Source organism: Phoca vitulina, unplaced genomic scaffold, assembly GCF_004348235.1.
Source record: "Phoca vitulina isolate PV1807 unplaced genomic scaffold, GSC_HSeal_1.0 scaffold4, whole genome shotgun sequence".
NCBI lineage: Eukaryota > Metazoa > Chordata > Mammalia > Carnivora > Phocidae > Phoca > Phoca vitulina.
Window position 1 is genome coordinate 81,450,344 of NW_022589707.1, and position 23,520 is coordinate 81,473,863.

The 23,520-nt window shown below is 43.7% G+C and overlaps 1 protein-coding gene and 1 long non-coding RNA gene across 6 annotated transcripts in view; one reads left to right on the plus strand and one right to left on the minus strand.

Moving 5' to 3' along the window:
* PIK3CG (phosphatidylinositol-4,5-bisphosphate 3-kinase catalytic subunit gamma) overlaps window positions 1-21,711 on the plus strand; it is a 35,105-nt gene extending 13,394 nt beyond the window's left edge. For 3 of the 5 annotated variants that reach the window (XM_032402360.1, XM_032402362.1, XM_032402361.1), the window contains exons 7-11: window positions 1,730-1,820; window positions 2,809-2,939; window positions 3,921-4,032; window positions 5,256-5,413; window positions 18,332-21,711. In XM_032402360.1, coding sequence (XP_032258251.1) covers window positions 1,730-1,820; window positions 2,809-2,939; window positions 3,921-4,032; window positions 5,256-5,413; window positions 18,332-18,610 — 771 coding nt within the window. In that variant the 3' untranslated portion in view covers window positions 18,611-21,711. Of the gene's footprint in view, window positions 1-1,729; window positions 1,821-2,808; window positions 3,731-3,920; window positions 4,033-4,241; window positions 5,232-5,255; window positions 5,414-18,331 lie in introns of those variants that run through there. The other 2 variants (XM_032402364.1, XM_032402365.1) reach the window with 2 other exon arrangements.
* LOC116631138 overlaps window positions 1-23,520 on the minus strand; it is a 78,529-nt gene that overhangs the window by 47,860 nt on the left and 7,149 nt on the right. The window lies entirely within an intron of this gene.

Consider the following 23,520-nt stretch of genomic DNA (forward strand, 5'->3'; position numbering starts at 1 on the left):
CCTGAAAAAATAATTCCATGTTAGACCGAAAAAAAATGTCTCCTACGGATTCTGTTCCCATTCTCCTACTCCGTCCACACATGGTGATCAAAGATTCCGTAACAGAGAGTTTTCACGGGGGGAACGTGGCTGTGGACTATGAGATGTGCAATTAGTGAGCATCCCAGTTCTGTCTGTGCATGAGAAGATGCACAGCCAGATAGGTCTCCCTCCCCTAACCCCTCTTGTACACACCCCATTCCTAGTAACATAGAATATAGACGTATTTGGCCCCCTGACATCCACTTTATTTGGATTTATAGACATAGCTGTGCACCCACAGGTGCTCTCCTTAGATACATCACTTTGATATACATCCATATCCACAAACTCAAGTGAAGGATTTGACAGGAAGGAGAGAGAAGATGAACAGGCAGGTGATTTCAGAAATCGTGCAGTTAAGTAGCAAGAGTGAATGGATTACTAGAGCAGACGGTGGATGGTAATCAATGTTCGTCATCTTCCGTATTCTCTAACATTTCCAGATCAACTTTAGCTTTGCAAACTGGTGTAGTAAATCTCCATATTCCAGCTCATCACTGTAGAAGTAACATAATTTCTCATCTTTTGTGTGGTTTATTTAAAACAGGCAAACCTTGGGGCACCTGGGTGGCTCAGTCATTAAGCATCTGCCTTCGGCTCAGATCATGATCCCAGGTCCTGGGATCGAGCCCCGCATCAGGCTCCATGCTCCGCCTGCTTCTCCCTCTCCTACTCCCCCTGCTTGTGTTCCCTCTCTTGCTGTGTCTCTCTCTGTCAAATAAATAAAAATCTTTAAAAAAATTTAAAAAATAGGCAAACCTCATTGATTTAAATGTGGCCTATTTAAAAATTGGTCGTGTTTTCCATTCTTTCCATTTCTGCTTGTACTTATTTCTAATATGGAAACAATAATACCCTTTGCTCTCTTTTCAAGAATCCTATGTGTATTGTCCCAGAAGTATTAAAAAGAAAGAAAGAAAAAGAAATCCTTCAAACCTTTTGAAGGTTTATGGCATTTCCCATAAATCTGTAGACTCCTTTGAATTATCCAAAGACAAGAGCTTCAGAAATGCAAAGCATCACTGGGCATCACTGTGTCCTTCCTCTCACTTTGCAGGGAGGTTTGCACTTGCCTTTTATGTACTTGTTTTGATGCTGAGGCATACTTCTTGGCAGGTGAGGGCAAGTTACAAAAGCTCATGAAGCCTTAGTCTCTCCACCTGCAGAATGGGAATGATAATCCTACTCACAGGATAGGGTAAATGCAAAGGATCGACATAAAACAGACTCAGTAAAGTAGCCAGCATTCTCATCACTGTTAGTGTTGCCTTGGGTTAACCCAAGAGCGCCTTATGGGTGAAAACTCATAAGAACGTCAGAGTGGAACATTTTTTGTTGTGGTGATAAAATACACATAACTGGAGTGGAACCTCTGAACAGCTGAAACGTGATTACCACCTCTCCCTGCACTAAGTCCATTCATCCTCTTCCCCGGAGTACATCTCAGGGACCAAACTTAAGAGGCTCCCAAGGAATGGGAACTTCAGAGCACCCCACTGATAAATAAACTACAGCTGTTACTTACAGAGTGTACGTTAACGTACATATTTCACGTTTCCAGTTAAGATTGTCGGGTTTTTTAAAGGAGAAGAAAAATACATTAAATATGTATTTCTAATGGAAACATTTTTTTGTGTCCGATGTCTAGATTCTACGAATCATGGAATCCATTTGGGAGACTGAATCTTTGGATCTGTGCCTCCTGCCATATGGCTGCATTTCAACTGGGGACAAAATAGGTATGTGGTCACCTCGGGAGATGAATGTACTGCTCAGCTCACTTTAAAGGATCCTAAGCCCTTTAGTGCAGGCATTTAATACCTGGAAAATTACAAACATAATCCATATAAAAAGGAAGGCAGTGTTCCAAGGCTGGTGCATGTGTCTCTCGATTTAATGTGGATCTGTTGAAAATATACAAATGTGGGATTCCAATCCTGTGACTATACATGGCAATGATTTTAGTAAGAACTCATTCCCTCCTCTCTACTTCTCCACGTCTAAACTGTAGCTTGTTTCACTGCACATTAAACTTCTCTCTCACAAATAACATTTAAAAATAGATGGTAAGATCTGTCACTTATTTCAATATCTTAGAATTCACATTATTGAAGCGATTATATACTCGACTCTTAGGTGCTTTTATAGACGTTTAACATTTTTGTTTCCACCACAGATATTTTTATTTGAGCTTCTGATCTGAGAACTGTATAAAACCACTTCCATTTGACCCTTTGATTAAAAAAAGGAAAAGGCACAGTTTGCCAAGCACCTATGCTCAGCACATACATGCTTTTACTTACTACTTTTTTTTAAATATTTTTATTTATTTGACAGAGACACAGTGAGAGAGGGAACACAAGCGGGGGGCGGGGGGTCGGAGAGAGAGAAACAGGCTCCCCGTGGAGCAGGGAACCCAAGGCGGGGCTCGATCCCAGGACCCTGGGACCATGACCTGAACTGAAGGCAGACGCTTAACGACTGAGCCACCCAGGCGCCCCTACTTATTACCTTTTAAAAACCAGCCTTTCATCTTTTCATTCAGGGATACTGAAAGCATGTCCCACAAAACTTCCTCCATCCTCCTCTCCTTTCTCTCCCTCCTAAGAAAACCAACAGCACAAACCTAGACAATAGCCCCCTCCCATCAACAGCGACACAGCCGTTCACCCTGTGGGTCAGGCGCCAGGCCCCAGTTTACATCAGATTCTGTGCCTCCTCCCACAGGCATGATCGAGATCGTGAAGGATGCCACGACAATTGCTAAAATACAGCAAAGCACAGTGGGCAACACGGGGGCGTTCAAAGATGAGGTCCTGAGCCACTGGCTCAAAGAGAGATGCCCTGTTGAAGAAAAGGTGAGCTCCTGCTTCTCCCAGTGCCGGAGGCTCCTTACAGGCTCGTCATTTATGTAGCAGTGACGGGTTCACGTTTTCAAAGGATCTACCCATGTCGTGCCTCCTGATGTTGGGTGAAACCTTTTCCTTGTGAGGCCGCGGGGGTTTTAAGTGCCTCCCCGGGGGACACGGCAGATCTGTGTAAAACGCAGGCGCTCCGTTCAGAATGCTGTGAAAATTGGTTTCTCCTTTATCAGGCACGCTTTGCATAAAATTTGGCTCTATGAAATAATGTGTTGGTACTTTTTAGGACAGTCCATTTTTGTTGTTCAGTAGAAAAATGTAGTCACCGTGTACCTTCCTACCTGGGAAATGCCACCTATCCTATCAGCAAATTGCTAATTTACTGCCCCCCCCCATCTAAACGGTGAATTATGGATGCGGCAAATGTCAGTTCCAGCATCCTTCTGAAGGACATATGCTGCATCCTTCAAGCTGCGTGCTTGGGCTGTTTGGCTGTCGTTTCAAGTTCTGCTGCACAGGATTAGCACTTCTCATTTGCATGGTTAGCAGCCTTTTGGGGAGGAAATATAATTAGCAGCATTTATTAGCCTGCTATACATGTGAATTTGTGAACCTGTGCATACTTGAAGCGGTCACAAGCAAAACATATGTTCACTGATGAAGGAGAAACAATTATGGGTTCTGTGGCGTTGTCGGCAAGCGATGCATGGAGCGGAAATGAACCCTTTGATCAACTGTTGCTCTTTGACTCTTGTTTCCTCCGCCTGCTCTTGTGAGTCACTGACTCTTCACCTAAAACATAAGGAGAGCGCTGAGAAAGTCGGCACCTAGTAGATAGAACGTGAATGAAATCAGGCACAGCCCACCTGCTGTCTGAAAATGGTCCCCAGACGGTGCCTTTTTGGAAGTCGTCTGTACTTGACTCGGGCTGCTCTCTGTAGTTAGAACACAACTGATATTCGGACACCTTCTAATTAGTTTCAGGCAGCCGTGGAGAGATTTGTTTATTCCTGCGCTGGCTACTGTGTGGCTACCTTTGTTCTTGGAATAGGCGACAGGCACAACGACAATATTATGATCACAGAGACAGGTGAGTTTATTTATTATTGTTTTTTACTGTGGTAAAATATATATAACAAAATGTACCACTTTGGTTTTAAGTGTAGTTAAATGGCTTTAAATGCTCACATTGCCATGCCGCCATCACCACCATCCCCCAGAACTTTCTCACCTTCCCCAACTCAAACACTGTCCCCACTGAACTAGTACTAACCCCCCTTTCCCCTTCCCTCTGCACAGAGTGATATTTACACAGGGTTCAAGGTGGGAGCACACATCTAGAAGTCATTACTGGGCAGGGACATAGACGCTGTGATCACCCGAGAGAGGACCCGGGAGAGAATAATCGAAGAAGATGCCAGAAATGAGACTTCACAAGGAAAAGCCAGAGAGCAGCTAGAAAGTTGGGTAGGGGCGTATGCCAGAAGCTGGTGAAGGCGGGTGTGGTCAGTGGCGTCCGACGCGGCAGAGAAGTGACGACAAGGACTCCCAGATGTCCTTACATCTGAAACGCTCTGCCTTCCTAACCTAGCCCTCGTCACTAGTTCACTGACCGCCCCAACAGTGGTCAGTACTGGCTACCATGCCAAGAAAGGTTTCTCTAAGAAATCTGGACCAACTGAAGAGTAGAGCCCGGAAAAAGCACCAGACTGGGGTAAATCGCTTACTCTCTGTGAGAAGCAAAAGACGCCATGTATTTATGGACCATACGTGTGATATGGGCTATCTAAACAGGAGATGATGGTAATCATGGTGGTAATAGTGACAGTGGTGGAAATGGAGTCAAAGGGGATTCAAAAGGTTTATTTCTATGGCGCTACTCAAAAGTAAAATGTGAGTGCCCTTCCCCCAAGCAGCGCCAACCATCCGTGTATCCTGAGTCACATAAAGGGCGTAAGAGAGTCCCGGGCATAATGATGACAGATTAGCCAGAGCGTCTGGACTTAACAGTTCTAAGAATAATTCTGAGACGAGTCAAGAATTTTTTTTTAATGGCATTTGGCTGTCATTTAAAGAACACCAGAAGGATATCAAAAACACACTTGGTTCAAAGAGTGCTTTGTGGTTACACTACACACACCTGCTAAGCTGAAAAATATCACAAGCTGATGAAACAGGGTAAAAATAGCTCTCTCACCCAAGATAGCTCATTTTCAGGCATCTTAAAAAAATATTTCAGGAAATAAACAAACCAAAGTGTTGTTACAAGTGATTGGGCCACTATAATGATGTCAGACATTTTCTTCTCCGAAGGAAACCTATTTCATATTGACTTTGGACACATTCTTGGGAATTACAAAAGTTTCCTGGGCATTAATAAAGAGAGAGTGCCGTTTGTGCTAACCCCAGACTTCCTGTTTGTGATGGGAACTTCTGGAAAGAAGACAAGCCTGTACTTCCAGAAATTTCAGGTAATTGGCCTCCTGCTTCCTGGCCTCCGGGAACGCCAACCAGAGGGTGCCTACCGGGCACAGGAGCCCCCCCACCTCCGGCTCCACTCAGGCTTCTCTGCCCACCCTCTGTAGCAGACACCATCAGTCCTCCCTGTTTCCTCTGTTCCATCCCCAAGTGCAAAATGCCACTCCTCTGTCACCTCCCACCTCAAACCAAATGGCAAGCGAAATGAAAGCATTCCGTAATCAGTGGGACAGGCAGATACAGGACACTGGGATGACCCCTGTACTGAAGAGGGGCTTGACCGAGGAGTGCCTCCGAATATTTTTCTCTAGTCAAGCCAGGGCCTAGAACAACCAAATTTTACCTGTTCCTTTCAGGACGCTCACACAGGTGGGAGCTTCCCTTGATGTTTGCTACAGGTGTGTGTTTATAAATTACCGACAGAGGGCATGGTGGCCGCGCCACTGGACTCTTGTCTCCTGTGTGTGAAGGACAGTCCCTTCTCTCACTTGCAATCCTGTCAACATGTCTGCAGGTGGTAAAACCAGCTCTGACACGACCTGCTTACCAGCCCACGAGCTCTGACACGGGCAGCCCATCTCCCCGGGGGGTTCACGTCCTCCTTTCTTTTTCATTCCTTCCTGGTCTCCATCCACTTTTGACTACCAAATATTTCAAACACCCAAGGAGTAAAATTTTCACACTTGCAAATTTAATAACTGTGAATGAATAGAACTGAAAATTACTACCTAATTGCCACATACAATACCTACATGGAACCCCTACAAACACGAAACAGATCAGTGGAGGCGAAGAGTGAGCACTTCATCTGCGCCTGCGCCTTGGGTCCCCATTAAAGACCCCCCACCCCCACCCCCACCCCCGTCCCCCAGCCTTAGGGCCTCTTCAGCACAGTTTGGTTTGCAATTAGCGTTTCAGGAACATCTTTTTTCCGGAGTCTCTTCTTGAGTCGCCCGTGATCCTTGGGAGGTGGCCCGGGCCCTGCAATTCAGTGCAACAGGAACTGGGAGATGTGTATTGTTTTGGAAGCTGTCTGTTCTTGTTCGTTCTCCTGGCTGATTTCGATTTGATTACAGGACTTAATCCTCCCACGGTTCCGGGAGTGTTATCAGAGAAACTGAGATCTCTGGGGCCAGATGGTCTTAGGATTTTTGGGGTGTGTGTGTGTGTGTTTCTGTGTAAACTCAACTGGGTTTCAGACTACTTCCAGGGATTTGACACATTTCAGTCCTGTTTTTCTTTAAAGTTAAAAATCACATATTTTGACAACTTCCTGGAAGAGAAAAATGGTTCAAAAAAAAAAAAAAAAACCTGAAGAACTTTACCATTTAAAGAAGAGGGGGACCCTCAGTTCTCTCCCAGAGGAGGGGGTTCATCCACATAGCCTCATGCATAGCAGCAGTCATGCCATTGAGAGTCGGGCATGCAGGAGTCCGTCCTCACCGACAGGCTTTCCTGCTGTCTCTGTGTGTGTTCTCTTTCTCTCGCTCAGTGGTTTTCCCCAGAATGACTGCCCATCTCTCCTGTTCCTGTAGACCCCCACAGGGCCCATGCCACCCCTAAAATCCCAGCAGTATTTACCCCTTTACTCTTCTTCGTTGTTAAGCTTCAAAATATTCTTTAATGAAGATTTGGACGTGGGAGGCCAAGGAAAGGTCGCTCCCTGTCCCAGGCAGCTTCGACCCAAAGCAACGACCCTCTGCAGGGAGCCTTTGCACTATTCTCTCCGTCTGGGACCATTGCTCTGTCCTTTGTGACCAAAGCTTCTTTCCCAAACCGCTAAGGCCTCCCTCACCAAAGTGACCTCTAGGCAGTGTGCACTGCTAAAAACACACCTTCGTGAATTTTACTGTACTTGCGTGTCTGTGTTCTAGAGCACAGGCCTGCAGTTTAAGTATCTGTGAATATATGGACTTTGAGCCTTAAGCCCAGATCCAGAACAGCACTGTGGCTGAAGGATGGGCTTTGGAGCAGGCAAATAGCTTGAATCCTGGCTCGCTACTCAATATCTCTGCATGTGATACAAAGTACTCATCTGTTCAGAACCTTGGATTCCTCTTCTGTAAAAAATGGCAACAGGAAGACCTCCTTCATGTGGTATTTTTCAGGATTATCTGAACAGAATAGGTAGGATGCTCATCCCAGTGCCTAGAGCACAGCCGAAATCCAATACCCAACGGCCTCCGTTGTCACGTATATGGCAATGGGTCTTTGAACTTTGAAAACTTTTAAGTTGAGAAGCCCTCTTAGAAATGAGAGCACAGGGCGCCTGGGTGGCTCAGTTGGTTAAGCGACTGCCTTCGGCTCAGGTCATGATCCTGGAGTCCCGGGATCGAGTCCCGCATCGGGCTCCCTGCTCGGCAGGGGGTCTGCTTCTCCCTCTGCCCCTCCCCCCTCTCATGTGCTCTCTCTCTCTCATTCTCTCTGTCTCAAATAAATAAATAAAATCTTAAAAAAAAAAAAAAAAAAAGAAATGAGAGCACAACAGCAATATACAAGCAATATACAAAACACAAAAAAGTAGAGGTGTTCTGGTGAAAGAGCAAGGGGAGGGGGTCCAAGCTCCGCTTGCCCCGCCATCCTGCCCCCTTGTCTGCCCCCCACCCCGATACTATCCCCACGCTCCTCACTCACAACAGGAAAAAAGCTGACCACATACCCATGTGTGTATACAATTATACATATACAGGCTCCCTAAAGTTTCAGCCTGACAAAGATGAGTAGCAGGTTTTTCATCATTTGACTCAGACCTTGTGACAATTTTTTTTTTAACATACTACCGAGCCTTCCAGAAGTTTTTCTGTTTCTTAGTCTTATGTTCCTTTTTTGAGATGAAAAGTCCTTCAAGCTCTGGGAGTACGTTTCTAAACTCTCTAAATAGCGCCACAGGATCTTGTATAATAAAGCTGCCATTTTTAGGTAGGCTGGGAAATGTTGTATATATTTACATTTTGAATCAAAGGTGTCCTCATTTCCAGCAGACCGCTAATTTGGAATGATAAGGTTAATTAATGCACGCAGCACATTTGAATAACCTGTTAGGGAGGGTGAAGAAAAGCTGACCCACTTTTCATTAAGGGTGAGGTGAGCCTTCTCCACAAAGACATGAAAACATACCTAGCTCCTGGCCAAAGGCTCAAAGGCCGGAAACTGAAAGAGAAAGGCACTGCTTTATCTCCCCTCTTCCTTTTTTCCAAAATACTTGTTAAGCCCAGGACCATCTTAATAAATTATTTCTAGAATAGGGTCGACTTTAGGAGCAAGCTGTAATCAGACAAAAAGGCACAAAACCAAGGCATGCTTACTATTTGAAACCAAGAACATCCGTTAGCCTTCGGAGCAGCATCCTGGACACCAGGTGCTAAACAGAAACATGTCAATGATGATGATTTTGATAAATAAAGTCTCCTTTGAAAAATCTCTCCCTTACCAAAAGAGTGAAAAGACAAAACCATACTTTACCCACTGACAATTGATTTTAGAAACACTGTGCTTTAAATTTCACTAAATGGTTTTAGAACCTCTATGACATACAAACACATATCATTAGCAAAGGAAATTTGGCTCCCCTTTTTTTAATCTAAGAACGTGGGGGCTTTTTCCTAATTTTAAAAGCAGTAAATGTGTTTTAAGTCAGTAAAATATTAAAAATATCAGGAAGATACTAAAAACCCACCTTCCAAAAATAATACTGTTAACATTTGAGTGTTTTTCCTTCATTCTATTATTTGGCCTTTGAGAAGGTTGTAAATTAGGATTTGGTTAAAAACTGAACTGAAGCAATAGATACAGTGTTACCCCCTATTAACTGTTCAGTGGCTTCTCACCTCACTTTGCAGCAAACCTGAGTATCTAAGCTTGCCCTGCAAGGCTCCACTCAGGGTGCCCCTGCCCTCTCCAGCCAGACCCATGGCACTCTCCCCACACTCTCACTCGGTCAAGGCCACGGTGGCCTTCTCCCTGGAACACCCTTCAGGTCTCCGCTTCCACGTCATTCCTCCGAGCAGTCTCCTACGTGGGGGCCCTGGCGTTATCCTTTGCCCCTCCCTGCACCTGGGACAGCATATCACTGTCCGTGCAAGTCTGTGGCAGCCGCGCCACGTCTGACCTGAATCCCTCCTGTGGGGCCTGAGGCATAGTGAGCGCTCAGTAGGTTGTGGAGGGGAGAGGGCAGAGAGGAGGGGAGAGGGTGGAGGGGCAGTTCCTGCCTGTCCTTGGCACACAGTAGGCACTGAGCAAATGTATGTTACATAAAGCTAAAGAAACCAGGGAAGCCAAATAACACCTTCCCGGGCACATCTGTGCAAAACAGGTGGCTCGATGAACACACTTAAAAGGCATTTGCCCCAGATGTCACTCTTTTTTTTTTTTTAATTTTATTTATGTATTTGACAGAGAGAGACAGAGAGGGAACACAAGCAGGGGGAGAGGGAGAGGGAGAAGCAGGCTTCCCATGGAGCAGGGAGCCCGATGTGGGGCTCGATCCCAGGACCCCAGAATCATGACCTGAGCCGAAGGCAGACGCTTAATGACTGAGCCACCCAGGCGCCCCTAGATGTCACTCTTAAGCGTTTTATAGGAGAGAGTTCTGGCACCCATTCGTTGTGTTACTTTAATCTCGGGGGCCAGCTTTATCAGGCCCCACCTGGTGTCCACCACTGGCAGTGCGGGCCCCATGCCGGGGAGGCTCAGCCCCGCGCCCGCTCTCCGTGCGGAGTCCTGACTTGGGTTGTTAAGAACCGTCTCCACTGTCATCTTGCTCTCATCTTGGATCCCAGGTTCTTTCAACTATTTCTGCCTCAGTTTCTCCAGCAGGGCCCTGCTTGTTAACCTGCCTCTAGGACCGGGGCCCTGCTTCCTCCTGCCATTTGCCTTGCTGGAACCTCAAGTACTATCCTAACGCCCGCCACAGGGACCCTAGCGTCTGACCCTTCTGAGGACTGCGGCCCCCTCCCCGGTATTCCCCACTCCTGCCCTCTGACCGCCCTTCCTCGTGCTGGTAACCCTGCGTTCGTCTACACTGAGAACTCACTGTACTTACCACCTGCCCGGCTGCACTCTCTCAGCCTCCTGCTCCGTCCTCTGGTAGTCACCAGGCCCTGTTTTTCCGTATCCAAGAGAGCACGCTAGTTCAACACACACGTACTATGTGCTACATGTCAGGCACTGTGCCAGGCCCGCAGAAGGCTCAGGACTGTGCTCGCAAGGCAAGATGCCTTTACGGTTGAGTCCCCTTCCGGGATGACGTTCCCTAATCCACCCTCCTCTTAAAGCAATGACTCTTGCCAAAATGGCCTGCTGCGCATTCAGCATTGATTCATCCTGGGTTTGCAGACTAGCCTCAGTGTGCCAGACTCTGTGCTGGGCGCGGGTGACAAGGAGCAGAGAGGCACAGCCCCAGCACACGGCGGGAGGCGAGCGCGTGTACGCGGGCGTGCACGAACACACACACACACACAGCTTTGTTCCAAGGATTTCAAAAGTGGTTTGCAGACCGAGCCATGATTCCTGCCCTGAGGGTTAGTTAGAAAGGGACTGTGAACGAAGGGTTCTTATCGGGCATTGATGGATAAGATCAGTTCCATTTTTGCGAGGCAGATACAGGGAGGGAAGGAACATCCAGGCAAAAAGAGTAACATTAGCCGGGGCATGAAGTCAGTATTTAGTATCAGTATTTAGGAACAAAAAGTACAGTTACCTGGTATGGATGGAACACAGGTATAGCTGGGAATGTGTGGTGAAATTTGGGTCAAGGAAGGAAAATTGCATCCAGTTTGAGGCAATGCAAGGGCTGGATGGGGGGAGGGGCGGGTAGAGAGCAAGCAAAGGAGTCATTTGGAGCTCAACTGATGAAACACAAATGACTGTAATAGAGGCCTATTATAGGTCAACAGGGAGATGACAAGTTTATGTGTCGAACTGCCCATAAAACACTGAGTTGAGAAAGGATTCCCTCTTGGGATCTGCACCCTGGACCACTAACAAGGTCAAGCTCAGCCGCCTCTCTCCAGGCCCGAATCAGATGCTCAGGACTGTACTATCCACTGGGAGATAGCCTCAGAGAAGGGTCCAGCATCTGTCATCTGTAGGCGCTGGAATCCAGTGGTGTGGAATCTGCCCCAGACACAGCCTCGGAAGATGGCCTTGAATTGGACTGATGTGTTAATCTGCCAGCACGCAGGGTCACTCAGTGCCTAAGATATTGGACCCCTGTGACTTTTAAACATCAAGAATAACTTCCCAACTGGCATCTTCTCTCAATGTTTAGTTTCTTGTAGAGAATTGTTTTGTCTACCCAAAGAGTATTACTGAGGGTGTTATTCCCTATGTTACAAAAAGTGTACTCTTTATGGAGATCCTCTTGCGAAATCGCTATTAGGTCATAGTCTCTAGAAAGTCTGTGTTTCTCCTAAACAAATAGTTTCTTAAAATCCTCTGAACACTGGATGAAGTAAGGGGTTTGATTTTCCTTTTGGCTACAGGTATATTTAAGATCGTCCACAGCAAGTATATAGCGTTTGCGATGTATAAGCGTTGAACTGGTCTTTGTCCCAAACCCACTGTGATCATTTCCTTTGTCCTTCCTTTCCTTTTTCTACCCACTTCAGATTAATGTTATTTTGACTTCTGTGTACCCAGATAATTCACCTTCAGTCCTTTCTGGAACAGGCGAGAACACACACACATACCCCTACAGACAGTCCATTTAGAATACCTGACTAATGAAGGACAGTGTAATTGTAACCTGTAGGTTTCTAAGAAGCTTCTAAGTACTTGAGAACATGGCAACACAGCCCTTCCCCTGGTAGACAGAGCTGGTCTGAGAATCATTTTTAAGAGGTCCTTAGAGAGAAGGTTCCTAATTCAAACACAACAAATGCACAGCCAAGTATCAGACACACTCTTCCTTCAGATTTACCAGAAAATGCTTCCTCCTGCATTATTAGGTCTGCTAACTGGTGTCTCTCGGTTTTGCCAAAATAACTTCTAAAGGCATCGCCTAAACCAATTCATTGATTTTTTTTAATACAAAATAAAACCCTCTCTGACAGAAATCTTATTTCTCTCCACTGCCTCCTTCCTTAGCAGACGGAGGCAGCCTTACTGTTTAGAAAAAGTCAGTGGGTGCGGACACTGCTTTTCATTGATGAATCTTTGGGAGTTTTTCTCCTCTTTCTCCCTCTCGGCCCTGGGGTTCCTGTTTTGTAGTCCTGGGGTTACTTCCTCATTTTTGTCAATATGTGTGTGCAGTAATATTTCACTTCCACTTGTTTCTAGATGAGAATGGAGGAGTTTGGTTTAAGAAAAAGTAGGCCTATTCCCTATGACCTTGGACAGTCTGAAGTAGCCAGAGCTCATTGGTGGTTAAGAAATTAGTAGACTGGGGCACCTGGGTGGCTGAGTCGGTTAAGGCCTTTGGCTCAGGTCATGATCTCAGGGTCCTGGGATGGAGTCCCATTTGCTTCTCCCTCTGCCTCTGCCCTTCCCCCCTGCTCGTGCTTGCACTCACTCCCGCTCTCTCTCCTCTCTCTCAAATAAAATCTTAAAAAAAAAAAAAGGAAGAAATTAGTAGACTGTATATAGAAAGCTTTCTGTTTAATGAACTACTTTCGGCCCAGTTAACGAAACAAGTTTTGACCCTGAAATGGTAATGAATTCCTTTGTTCCCAAGACTTACAGGAGTGTAGCTTTGTGAAGACAAGCCTTTCCTTTGGTACTAGATGCTATAATTAAGGCATTTGAATCAACTATGAAATTAAGAGCTGATGTGCTGTGTAGGCTCAATCTATTTATTAACTACTCCTGGATAGCGTTCCGGCTAACAGTAACAATATTTCAGCGTTCCCCACATTCACGCTCATTAACAAGTACATTACACTGAGTTCCTGAAATCGGATTCTTCCTTTACCCCTTCTTCTCCACTCCATATCATACAGCCTTCCCCAGGCAGCTGAGAAGGAGAGGAAGAGGATGTTTGAGGTCAGTGCCAGGCAGTCCTGGCAGAAGGGAAAATTCTGCTGCTCCAGCCAGTCACTTCTGTGTTCTGTGATTCCCCCTGAGCTCCCCAAGCCACATCCTCAGTCCCTCAAACCACAGGCCTCCGGCCCAACGCAGCATAGCCAGGGCACTCTCACACACACCCCGTGGCTGAGTACAAAGGGCAGAAATGAAACTTCTGGGGCTTGAGGGGGCGGAGAACCACCTGCAGATGCAGCCAGGCCACTATCCACTTCCAACTTGCTCCCCACCTCCGCGTCGAGAAGTGTGTGTTCAATAATGCAACTTCGCATTCTATTAATAATAATTGCCAACCACTCACACGGCACTTAAATCTCACCACCACCCTATGAAACGGGTCTTATTATTCTTCTTATTCTACAGATGAGGAAACTGAGCTCCAGAGAGGTTAAGTGATTTCTCCGATGACAAGCAGCTTGTCCGTAATAAAGCCAAGAGCTGAATGCAGGCAGCGAAGTGTGACTGCACTTCTCACCCCGACTCCATACTGTCGCTGAGCCAAAGAGAATTACATCTCTAACGAAGGCTCCAAGTCTGCGCTGCCGGTCGGAATTTACACATTGTGCCTGACCAGCATGGGGCGTGCAATTTGAGGATGAAATTTCTTCCTCACAGACATGACCCTTCACACACAGTGAAAATCAGAACTGAATAACCTCAAGCCTTAGGTAGATGAGATGTCCTGAGAGAGGGAGAGAGACAGAGACACAGGACAGTTCTTTTCCTTTAATACATTTCTGTGTGCTACAGTGACGAGTGAATCCATGGGTTCCACTTAAAAATATACACTGAGCACCTACGGATTGGTATTAAAATACCTTGGCCCCAGATTCATTTTCCTTCTCAAAAATTTTCTATTAAAGAGTTTGACCACACAGTGAGCTCAGACAGCAAGCGGTGTGCCTGGAGCCCCCAGTGCACAGAAGGCTAGAAAATAATCAGAAATCAGAATGTACTCTAATTCAAAATCAAAAGGCATCTCCATCTATGCCCTTGTGAAAATTGTGTGAGCTGACCAATTAATGAGCCAGTTGCCCCAGGGTGAGGTCTGCCCTTGTGTAATTACCAAGAAATGAGAGCGACCTTGGTGGGTCCTCTGGATGAGCAAAAGGTAGTGATTTCCAGCCATAAGTGGAGTCATTAAGGATGTAAGAGCCCGAATGCACTGGGGCCAAGGCAGGAACAGCCCAGGCTTTTGGGTCTGGAAGTCTCCAGCTCCAAGGCAAGTAGGCAGAGAGGAGATACAGAGCGATCTCCCCTCCAGGCAGGGAAAGGAGATACGATCTCTTATTGAACGCTCACCATGTGCCGGCCCCAGGGCCAGGCATTTTATATATATTGTCTCGCTTAATGTCAGAATAGTCCATGGGCTTTTCTACTTGGACAGGGTGATGCGTCCATGGTCCAGCCTTGCCGTACAGAATGACACAGGCATGACCACCATTACTGCGACTCTCAGCCGGCCACGTGCAACTGACACAGACAAGATCATCCAAAAGCAAAAAGGAAACTCACTACCTCAACATTTGGCCTGTTAACCTTATAGTCTTTTTTCTCTATAAATATTTTGTGTTCGTTTACCAACATGGGCTTACACTACATGTGTTGTTTGATGCCCACTTTTTAACTCAGACACTGTTACACGGTCATTCCATATTCCTGTCCAATCTCACTCCAGCAGTTAGAAAGCACGCAGCTGGAGGGACTCTCATCAATCCTTTTTATCAACCCCGACTTGTAGGATATCCAGGTTACCTTCAAGGTCCTGCATTTTTAAACATTCTGCTGAATATTCTTGTAGACCAAGGACTGCAAAAATGATCCAATTTTTTTTAAAGGTAAATTTCTAGCATGGAAATTGCCAGGTAAAAGGATATAGACATTTTTAAAATCCAGTTTATTGAGGCATAATTCACCTACAGCAGAACTGGGCCTTTTTGCGTGTACATTTCCTTGAATTTTGATGAAAGGCATTGGTCACGTAACCACCACCGCAATGAAGTTCTAGAACACTTATTAGTAACTTAAAGCTTTTGATGCATGTTATCAAATTGTCCACTAGTAAAATTATACCTATTCCCACCTTCTGTCAGCCCATGAAAAGTGAGCATTGGATATTATTCTTTAAAAAAAAAAATTAAGATTTTCCAATTTGGTAGGTGAATGTTTCCATCTCGTTTCGTTACATTTATTTGTTTACTAATGAGGTAATGTATTTTTTCATGTTTATTCTCTGTTTTTATGTCTTATAGTGTGAATTCGCATTTATATCCTTGGCTTATAGGTCTAGCCAACCATTTATCCACTCTTTCTTACTGATTTGTAAGAGCTATTGGGGGCCGGTAATGGAAGAGTGATTTGTCGTGTTGCAAATGTTTTTTCTTGCTGTTTATCTCTTCTATTGTTGTTTATAGCTATTTCTTCCCCCTCAGTAATGTTTCCATAATCTCTCCACCTTTGCCTTATAGATTGCACCTTGGAAAGTGATCTTCATAAAGGCCTTTCCCACTCTATGATTATTTAAATGTTTGCCAATTTCCTAGGAAAGAAATTGACGTAAAGGTAGAGTAAGAAAAAAGATGAAAGGTAGCGTATTTAATCTTTAAAGCATCGGGAATTTATTTTCACATATTACACAGGGTAAGCTTTATTTGTCCCCCAAATGATGAGCTGATTGTACCAACCCCACTTATCCAATAATAGATCTTCTCCTAATTGGAGAAGTCACCGTTGTTATACACTACATGTGGCATGTACTCAGATCCGTGTGCTGAACACTCCATTCTCATCTACAAAATGTGTTATCTTTTTTGGGGGGGGAAAGAGTAGGTACTGTTTCCCACAGTTTCAAATACTGTAGTTTTATAATATGTTTTAGTATCTCACATGCCAAGCACTGTTTTTCATTACTGTCCTTGTTCAAAATGTTCTCTCGGGCCCTAATGATTCCAGACAAACTTAAAACCATATCTGGGTTTAAATATCCAATAGGAATTTTTGTTGAAATTTCATCATAGATGAACTTGAGAAGAATTTGCATCTTTATAATAGTCTTCTCTCCAAGGATCATGCTACATCACTCCACATGTTCAAGTTTTCACTTACATTTCTCAGTAAATTTTTACATGTTTAAAAAACGGGCTCTGCAGGGTTTGTGTATATATTTATCCCAGGAATCATGGGGTGTTTTGTTGCCATTATTCACAGCATCTGTCTTTTCACTATACGTTCTAACTGGTGGCTCTGATTTATAGCATCCTACGTATTAATTTTATAAAAAGCTAGTTTAATGAAAACTAGTTACTATTGTATTTTTGTTTTTTCCCCTCGGTGTTCCAGGAGACAGTGAAGTTATTTGTAAATACTAACAATCAGGGTGCCTGGGTGGCTCAGTCAGTTAAGCATCTGCCTTGGGCTCAGGTCATGATCCCAGGGTCCTGGGATTGAGCCCTGCATCGGGCTCCCTGCTCAGCGGGGAGCCTGCTTCTCCCTCACCCTCTGCTTGCCGCTTTGCCTACTTTTGCTCTCCCCCTCTCTCTGTCAAATAAATAAAATCTTTAAAATAAATACTAACAATTTTACCTTTTATATTACATTTTAGTTACATATTAAGTAACATGTTAATTTTAAGAAATCAGAAGCAGAGGCACCTGGCTGGCTCAAGTCAGTAGAGCATACAATTCTCGATCTTGGGGTTGTGAGTTCGAGCCCCATGCTGGTATAAAGATTACTTAAAAATAAAATCTTAAAAAAAAAAATCAGAAGTGGGTTTTCATACAGTACCTTATGATGATCTGTCCTTGCAATTTTGGAATAAACTCTCTTTGGTGATAGTGTATTATTCTCTTAGTATTTTACTCTGTATTTTATTTGAAATATTTATATCTGTAATCATTTTTTAAAGATTTTATTTATTTGACAGAGAGAGAAAGAGAGCATAAGCAGGGGGAGCAGTAGGAGAGGGAGAAGCAGGCTCCCCACCGAGCAGGGAGCCTGATGCAGGACTTGATCCCAGGACCCTGGGATCATGACCTGAGCCGAAGGACAGATCCTTAACCATCTGAGCCACCCAGGCACCCCTATATCTGTAATCATTAACTTCAGTTTTCTTTAACACGCAATCTTTGCCAAGTTACGATATTAGGGTTGGGTTGTTCTCATGCTGTAAAATTGTGAACCTTGAAATTTCTTCTATGCTTTGGGACCATTCAATTGGCATAAGCACGCCTTGCTTCCTAAGTAGATTTACTCACCTGTATCATCTGCTCAAAGGCTTTTGGAAGAGGCACCAGCCAAAGCATTTGCTTAAAGCTCTCTTTCTCACTCAGTATTCAGAATTTATATTAAAATTCCCAAGTTTATTCAACAGTTTTGTGTGTCAGCAAAATGCTAATACATCTGTTTTCTTAGAATAGGACAAATTGTAAAATAAAGATGAAAACAAAATCTCCAACACCACATTTCCATCGTTTGTCTGGATTCCATTAGCCCTTGGCAAACATTTACACTTACATAAAGTTTATCGCTTCCAGTATGGTGTTCAAAAACTGACTCATCCCTTTTTAGAGACTACAGAAATTTCCACCCTCAATTTCCTAGGAAAGAAATGGACGTAAAAGGTAGAGTAAGAAAAAAGATGAAACATAGAGTATCAATTAGTTCTCCTTGAGCACCTGGACGTAGGTGACGACAGTACTGTGCTCCAGAGAGTATAAACACAGCCTTACGTTCTCATCAAGGCTTCCATCTGAGGCCAGGGACCTGCCCTGTTGGTGACAGCTTCCACCCATGAGGACAGGATAACGCCGTGTAAATGTCAGGACAGCCCCATGGTCTTCAGCCCACTTAGTTAATGCAACGACAGTAACAGCACTTTGTTTTCCTTTACGTAGGACATCTGCGTCAAGGCTTACCTGGCCCTTCGTCACCACACAAACCTGCTGATCATCCTGTTCTCCATGATGCTGATGACGGGAATGCCCCAGTTAACAAGCAAAGAAGATATCGAATATATTCGGGATGCCCTAACAGTGGGGAAGAATGAGGAGGAAGCTAAGAAGTATTTCCTTGATCAGATCGAAGTTTGCAGGGACAAAGGATGGACGGTGCAGTTTAACTGGTTCCTGCATCTTGTTCTGGGCATCAAACAAGGAGAGAAACATTCAGCCTAATTCTCCGGGCTAGAATGCAAAACTAGTTCGTGTCCTAAAGCTCTAAGTCAGCATGTCTGTCATCGAACTCGGATCTAAAATGTAACAGGACATCATGAAGGCTGGCACCTCAGAAAGACAGCCCTGTTCCTGGCTGAACTCTTCACTGGAAGAAAACACCGGCATGTCAGATTAAGTCACATTCGGTTTTAGGCTTATGCGCAGGTTTCTTTTTTTCTCATTCGCCTCGGTGATGTTGGAGAACATTCTTAGTTTGAACACATTACTTCCTCATTGTGCCTGCTGATTTGACTATCTTATTATTGAGTGCTTCTTGAGAATAATTGGTGACATCTCTTTTCTTCTGGGTTTACTCTCAATTTTGGTTATTCTTGTGTTCCTCAAGCCCTTGAGAGAAAAAGATGTCATCACCATAACCTTTCTCTCATTCCCGGAAGGACACTTCCAAGCATCCCCCTCCGTGTCTGGAGAGGTTAGCGTTTTGCTAAAAGCAAAGGAAGGAGACTTAGCCTTTCCATTGTCTTTTGTAATTAGGGTCTTTTACAGTATACAACCAAGACGTACAAACACACACTGGAAAACCTGAACCTTTGTGCCCTGACCCTTCCCTGCTGGTCTGGCTGCAGGGTTACAAAGAGGAATAGCAGAGATGAGACCATTCGTCTCAACTCTGCCCAAGAGTAAATTGTCAAGTACAGTTACCCCAGCCTTCGCTACCGTGGAAACAGGAGGAAACTAAAGGGACTCTTTTTTTCTTTTATCTTTTTATCTTCCTCCCTGCCTCCCTTCTTCCTTAATGGCTAACCCTCCCACAACTTTTTACCCAAGTTGTGAAATCCTCAAGAACACATCGACCCTAGAATTCAAACAGCAGTTGAAAAACAATTTCTCCTCTAGGGTTACTGGAATTTTAGGTACTTATTTGTAAAAATGTTTGGTGGAGTTTTTTTTTTTAAGTGTATTATTAAAGAGGACATTCTAGGTAATATGGATTCGTTTCCAAATGCCTTAATTTTAAATTTTAGCCTAAGCAGTTTTTTCTTTCTTTTTCAATGGAAGAAGGTCTTTGAGATCTAAACAGTACTTCTAGTTAGGAAGAACACTACGTGCCCTGGCCATCTCTCAGTTTAAAGGACTTTGAAACTCTGACATATTCTTCAGATTTCCTAGAAATTGAAATGTCTTCTTTAAAAACTATTTTCATCTCCTAAATATTCTGCTATTTATTGGAAGCGTTGTTTAACCGTAGAGAAAGATCGTTACATTATTTATAAAGTATTTTAAAAAATTACGTATAGTTACTACTTTACCTAGAAGTAACTCTGTTAACAGTGTCTACGTTTAAACACAATCAGATATAAATAGATATTTAATTTAAAATTTTTCTAAATAGATACCTGTTTGACTTTGGTGTAGCCCAAACACTTCATTTTGTATATGCAAAAGCCCTTTGAAGGTATAGGTAACTCTGCTTCCTTGCCTGCTGAGCCTTTCCCCTGACTCGTAAGGGGTCCAGAAAGAACTCTTCCTTGACAACTTGTCTTTTTAAAATCACACTCTATCCTCCTGTAGAGAGGACCATGCCTTGTAATGAAATGTTTAATCCTCTGTCCTAATGGAAGGTAGATGTTTTATGGCATTTTTACAACAACTATTCCCCACCATTCTTTTGAAGAAGAATAGGAAGAATGATGCTTTCTAATTCAGAAGAGGATGTATTCATTATTCTTATAAAGAGCAGTAGAGCGTGGCCTTGCACAGATTTGAATTGCTGAAATAATCATCTTTGATAGAAGAATTACAGAGGAATGTATTTATATTTAGCTTATTGGCACATGGGCATACCTATTATCTCTTCAAATGAACAGGTTCTTAGGCTGGTACACATCACATTGGGCTTCATTCCTCCATATTTCACTGAAGGTAGAACATTAACTCTTCAGACTTGCCGATAAAAATCACCTTTGTGTGTTTCCTTCCTTCATTACTCCCAGGGAATCACATGACCCACAACTTTTAGATCTTTGAAAACATTCTAGAACCAGGGTCATCTCCTCCTGGGAGGAGATTTCGGGGAACTACCCACAACTCAATCTTCACTGCCAGATGAAAACAGAGATTACAAGTCAGATGATTCAGGTCAAAGCAGATTTTGTGTGTGTCCAGGACCAGCTACATAATTTGCAGAGTCCAATGCAAAATGGAAATGTGGGGACTTGCCATTCAAAAATTATTAAGAAACTCAAGATGGCAACAGCAGAACATGAAACCAAGCACAGGACTACACAGGTCACAAACCCATGAAGCTGGAAATGTATGTATCTGAATAATGGCTTTGGTGCTCAATTTTACATTTGGACTATGCATGAGTTCAGATAAAGTGCCCAGATCAAAATGTTATTTCTGTTCTAATTAAAATACCTCATCTCTGTGGCCGTACATTAGGACTTAAAACACTGGCCCATTGTTTTTGGACTGGAACCATGGCCGCTCAAAGTAGAGCAAAGCAGGTGTTCAAGGCCTAGCCCCAAATGACTGTATTTGACTAGCTTTGGTGAAAGTGTGAGGGAGTGGAGACATTATAGATAAAATATAGAAATCCCTAGAGAAAATGCTTAACTTTTAAAAAAGTAACAAGTATATATTTTATAGGAGATGAATTTTTTTTTTTTTAAAGAAAGATTAGATATAGGAATTCTGCAGGATAACTTGGAGGCTGTGAGTCCTCTGTAAATGGAAATTATTTTTGGAAATGAGCCAAAAAATAATTTAGAAAGTAAGTTTCTGGAGCGAATTCTGGCATTTGGTAAACTAGGCTCTATTTGCCATGGTTATGAAATAAATTGTCAATTGTGTTTTATGATACAAAGAAAAATGTGGAGGGATTTTTAAGTGTTCTGCTGTCTTATTTCTGTTTAACCCAACCTAATAATTCTGGTCAATAAATGTGGTTCTAGTCTATGTACTTGTCTGCATATGTGCAAAGACTCATTTTTAAGACAGGTGCTAGGCGAACCTAAAGCACACTCCTTGGCAAACATACTCCTTCGGTGGCTAAAATTAACAAGTCAGGAAACGACAGATGTTGGCAGGGATGCAGAGAAAGGGGAACCTTCCTACACTGTTGGAAATGCAAGCTGGTGCAGCCATTCTGGAAAATAGTATGGAGGTTCTTCAAAAAGTTGAAAATAGAGCTACCATACGACCCAGCAATTGCGCTACTGGGTATTTACCCCAAAGATACAAATGTAGGGATCCGAAGGGGTACGTGCACCCCGATGTTTATAGTAGCAATGCCCACAATAGCCAAACTGTGGAAAGAGCCAAGATGTCCATTGACAGATGAATGGATAAATAAGATGTGTATATATACACATATACATATACATACAATGGAATATTATGCAGCCATCAAAAGGAATGAGATCTTGCCATTTGCAACAACGTGGATGGAACTGGAGGGTATTATGCTGAGTGAAATAAGTCAATCAGAGAAAGACATGTATCATATGACCTCACTGATATGAGGAATTCTTAATCTCAGGAAACAAACTGAGGGTTGCTGGAGTGGGGGGGGGGGGGAGGGGGGGGGTGGCTGGGTGATAGACATTGGGAGGGTATGTACTATGGTGAGCGCTGTGAATTGTGCAAGACTGTTGAATCACAGATCTGTACCTCTGAAACAAATAATATATGTTAAAAAAAGAAGAAAATAGCAGGAGGGGAAGAATGAAGGCGGGGAAATCAGAGGGGGAGATGAACCATGAGAGACAATGGACTCTGAAAAACAAACTGCGGGTTCTAGAGGGGAGGGGGGTGGGAGGATGGGTTAGCCTGGTGATGGGTATTGAGGAGGGCACGTTCTGCATGGAGCACTGGGTGTTATGCACAAACAATGAATCATGGAACACTACATCAAAAACTAATGATGTAATGTATAGTGATTAACATAACATAATAATAATAATAAAAAAAAGAAAACATACTCATTCAGAAAGTTGAGACATTCCTTCTTCTGGATAGTCCAGGTCTCCCCACTTGTATTTGCATCTTAATTGTTAAATGTAAATTCAAATGAAAGAATTGACATCTTGTGTTCTCTGTACACATCTTTTAATTTCTGAAAGGCCATCTTGTGTTCTCCGTACACATCTTTTAATTTCTGAAAGGCCAGAGATTCCTGAAAGTCAAATTCTTTAAGAAACCTGTGGAGTTCCCACAACCTGCTGGACTCTGTACTGAGGACTGGGGATTAGAATATAGAACAAAACTGACCCAGCCTCAGTCCTTTCAGAGTCTATAGCTTGCTGGCAATAGCAGACACTTCATAATGGGTGTCTCTTGTGGGTTGAAATGTGTCCCCCAAAAAGATATGAAGTCCTAATCCCGGTATCTATGAATGCAAGTTTTTTTGGAAATAGGTTCTACTGGTGTAATAAAGTTAAGATGAGGGCATGACGGTGGGTGCTGACCCAACAGGACTGGTACAGTTGAGAGAGAAGGTCACAGAGGTAGAGATTATAGTGTCTAATGTCAGGAACACGTGGGCTACCAGAAGCTGGAAGAGGCAAGGAAGGAAGGGCCCTCCCCTAGAAGCTTCCAAGGGAGCACGGCCCTGCCAACACCTGGACTTCAGATTTCTAGCCTCTAGAACCGCGAGAGAATAAACTTCTGTTTGGAGTCATCCAGTTGGTGATATTTTGTTATGACATCCCCAGGACACTAATAGAGTGTCAACAATCATCAGTTTTGTGGGGGTTTCTTTTTTCGGGGGGGACAGAGTTTATGTAAGTAAACTGTTGGATATTTTCTGCTGTTACCAGAAAGATTTAATTGCATGCAAAATATATGACAAAGTGCTAGTATACTTAATATATAAAAAGCTCTAATAATTCAATAAGTAAAAAATA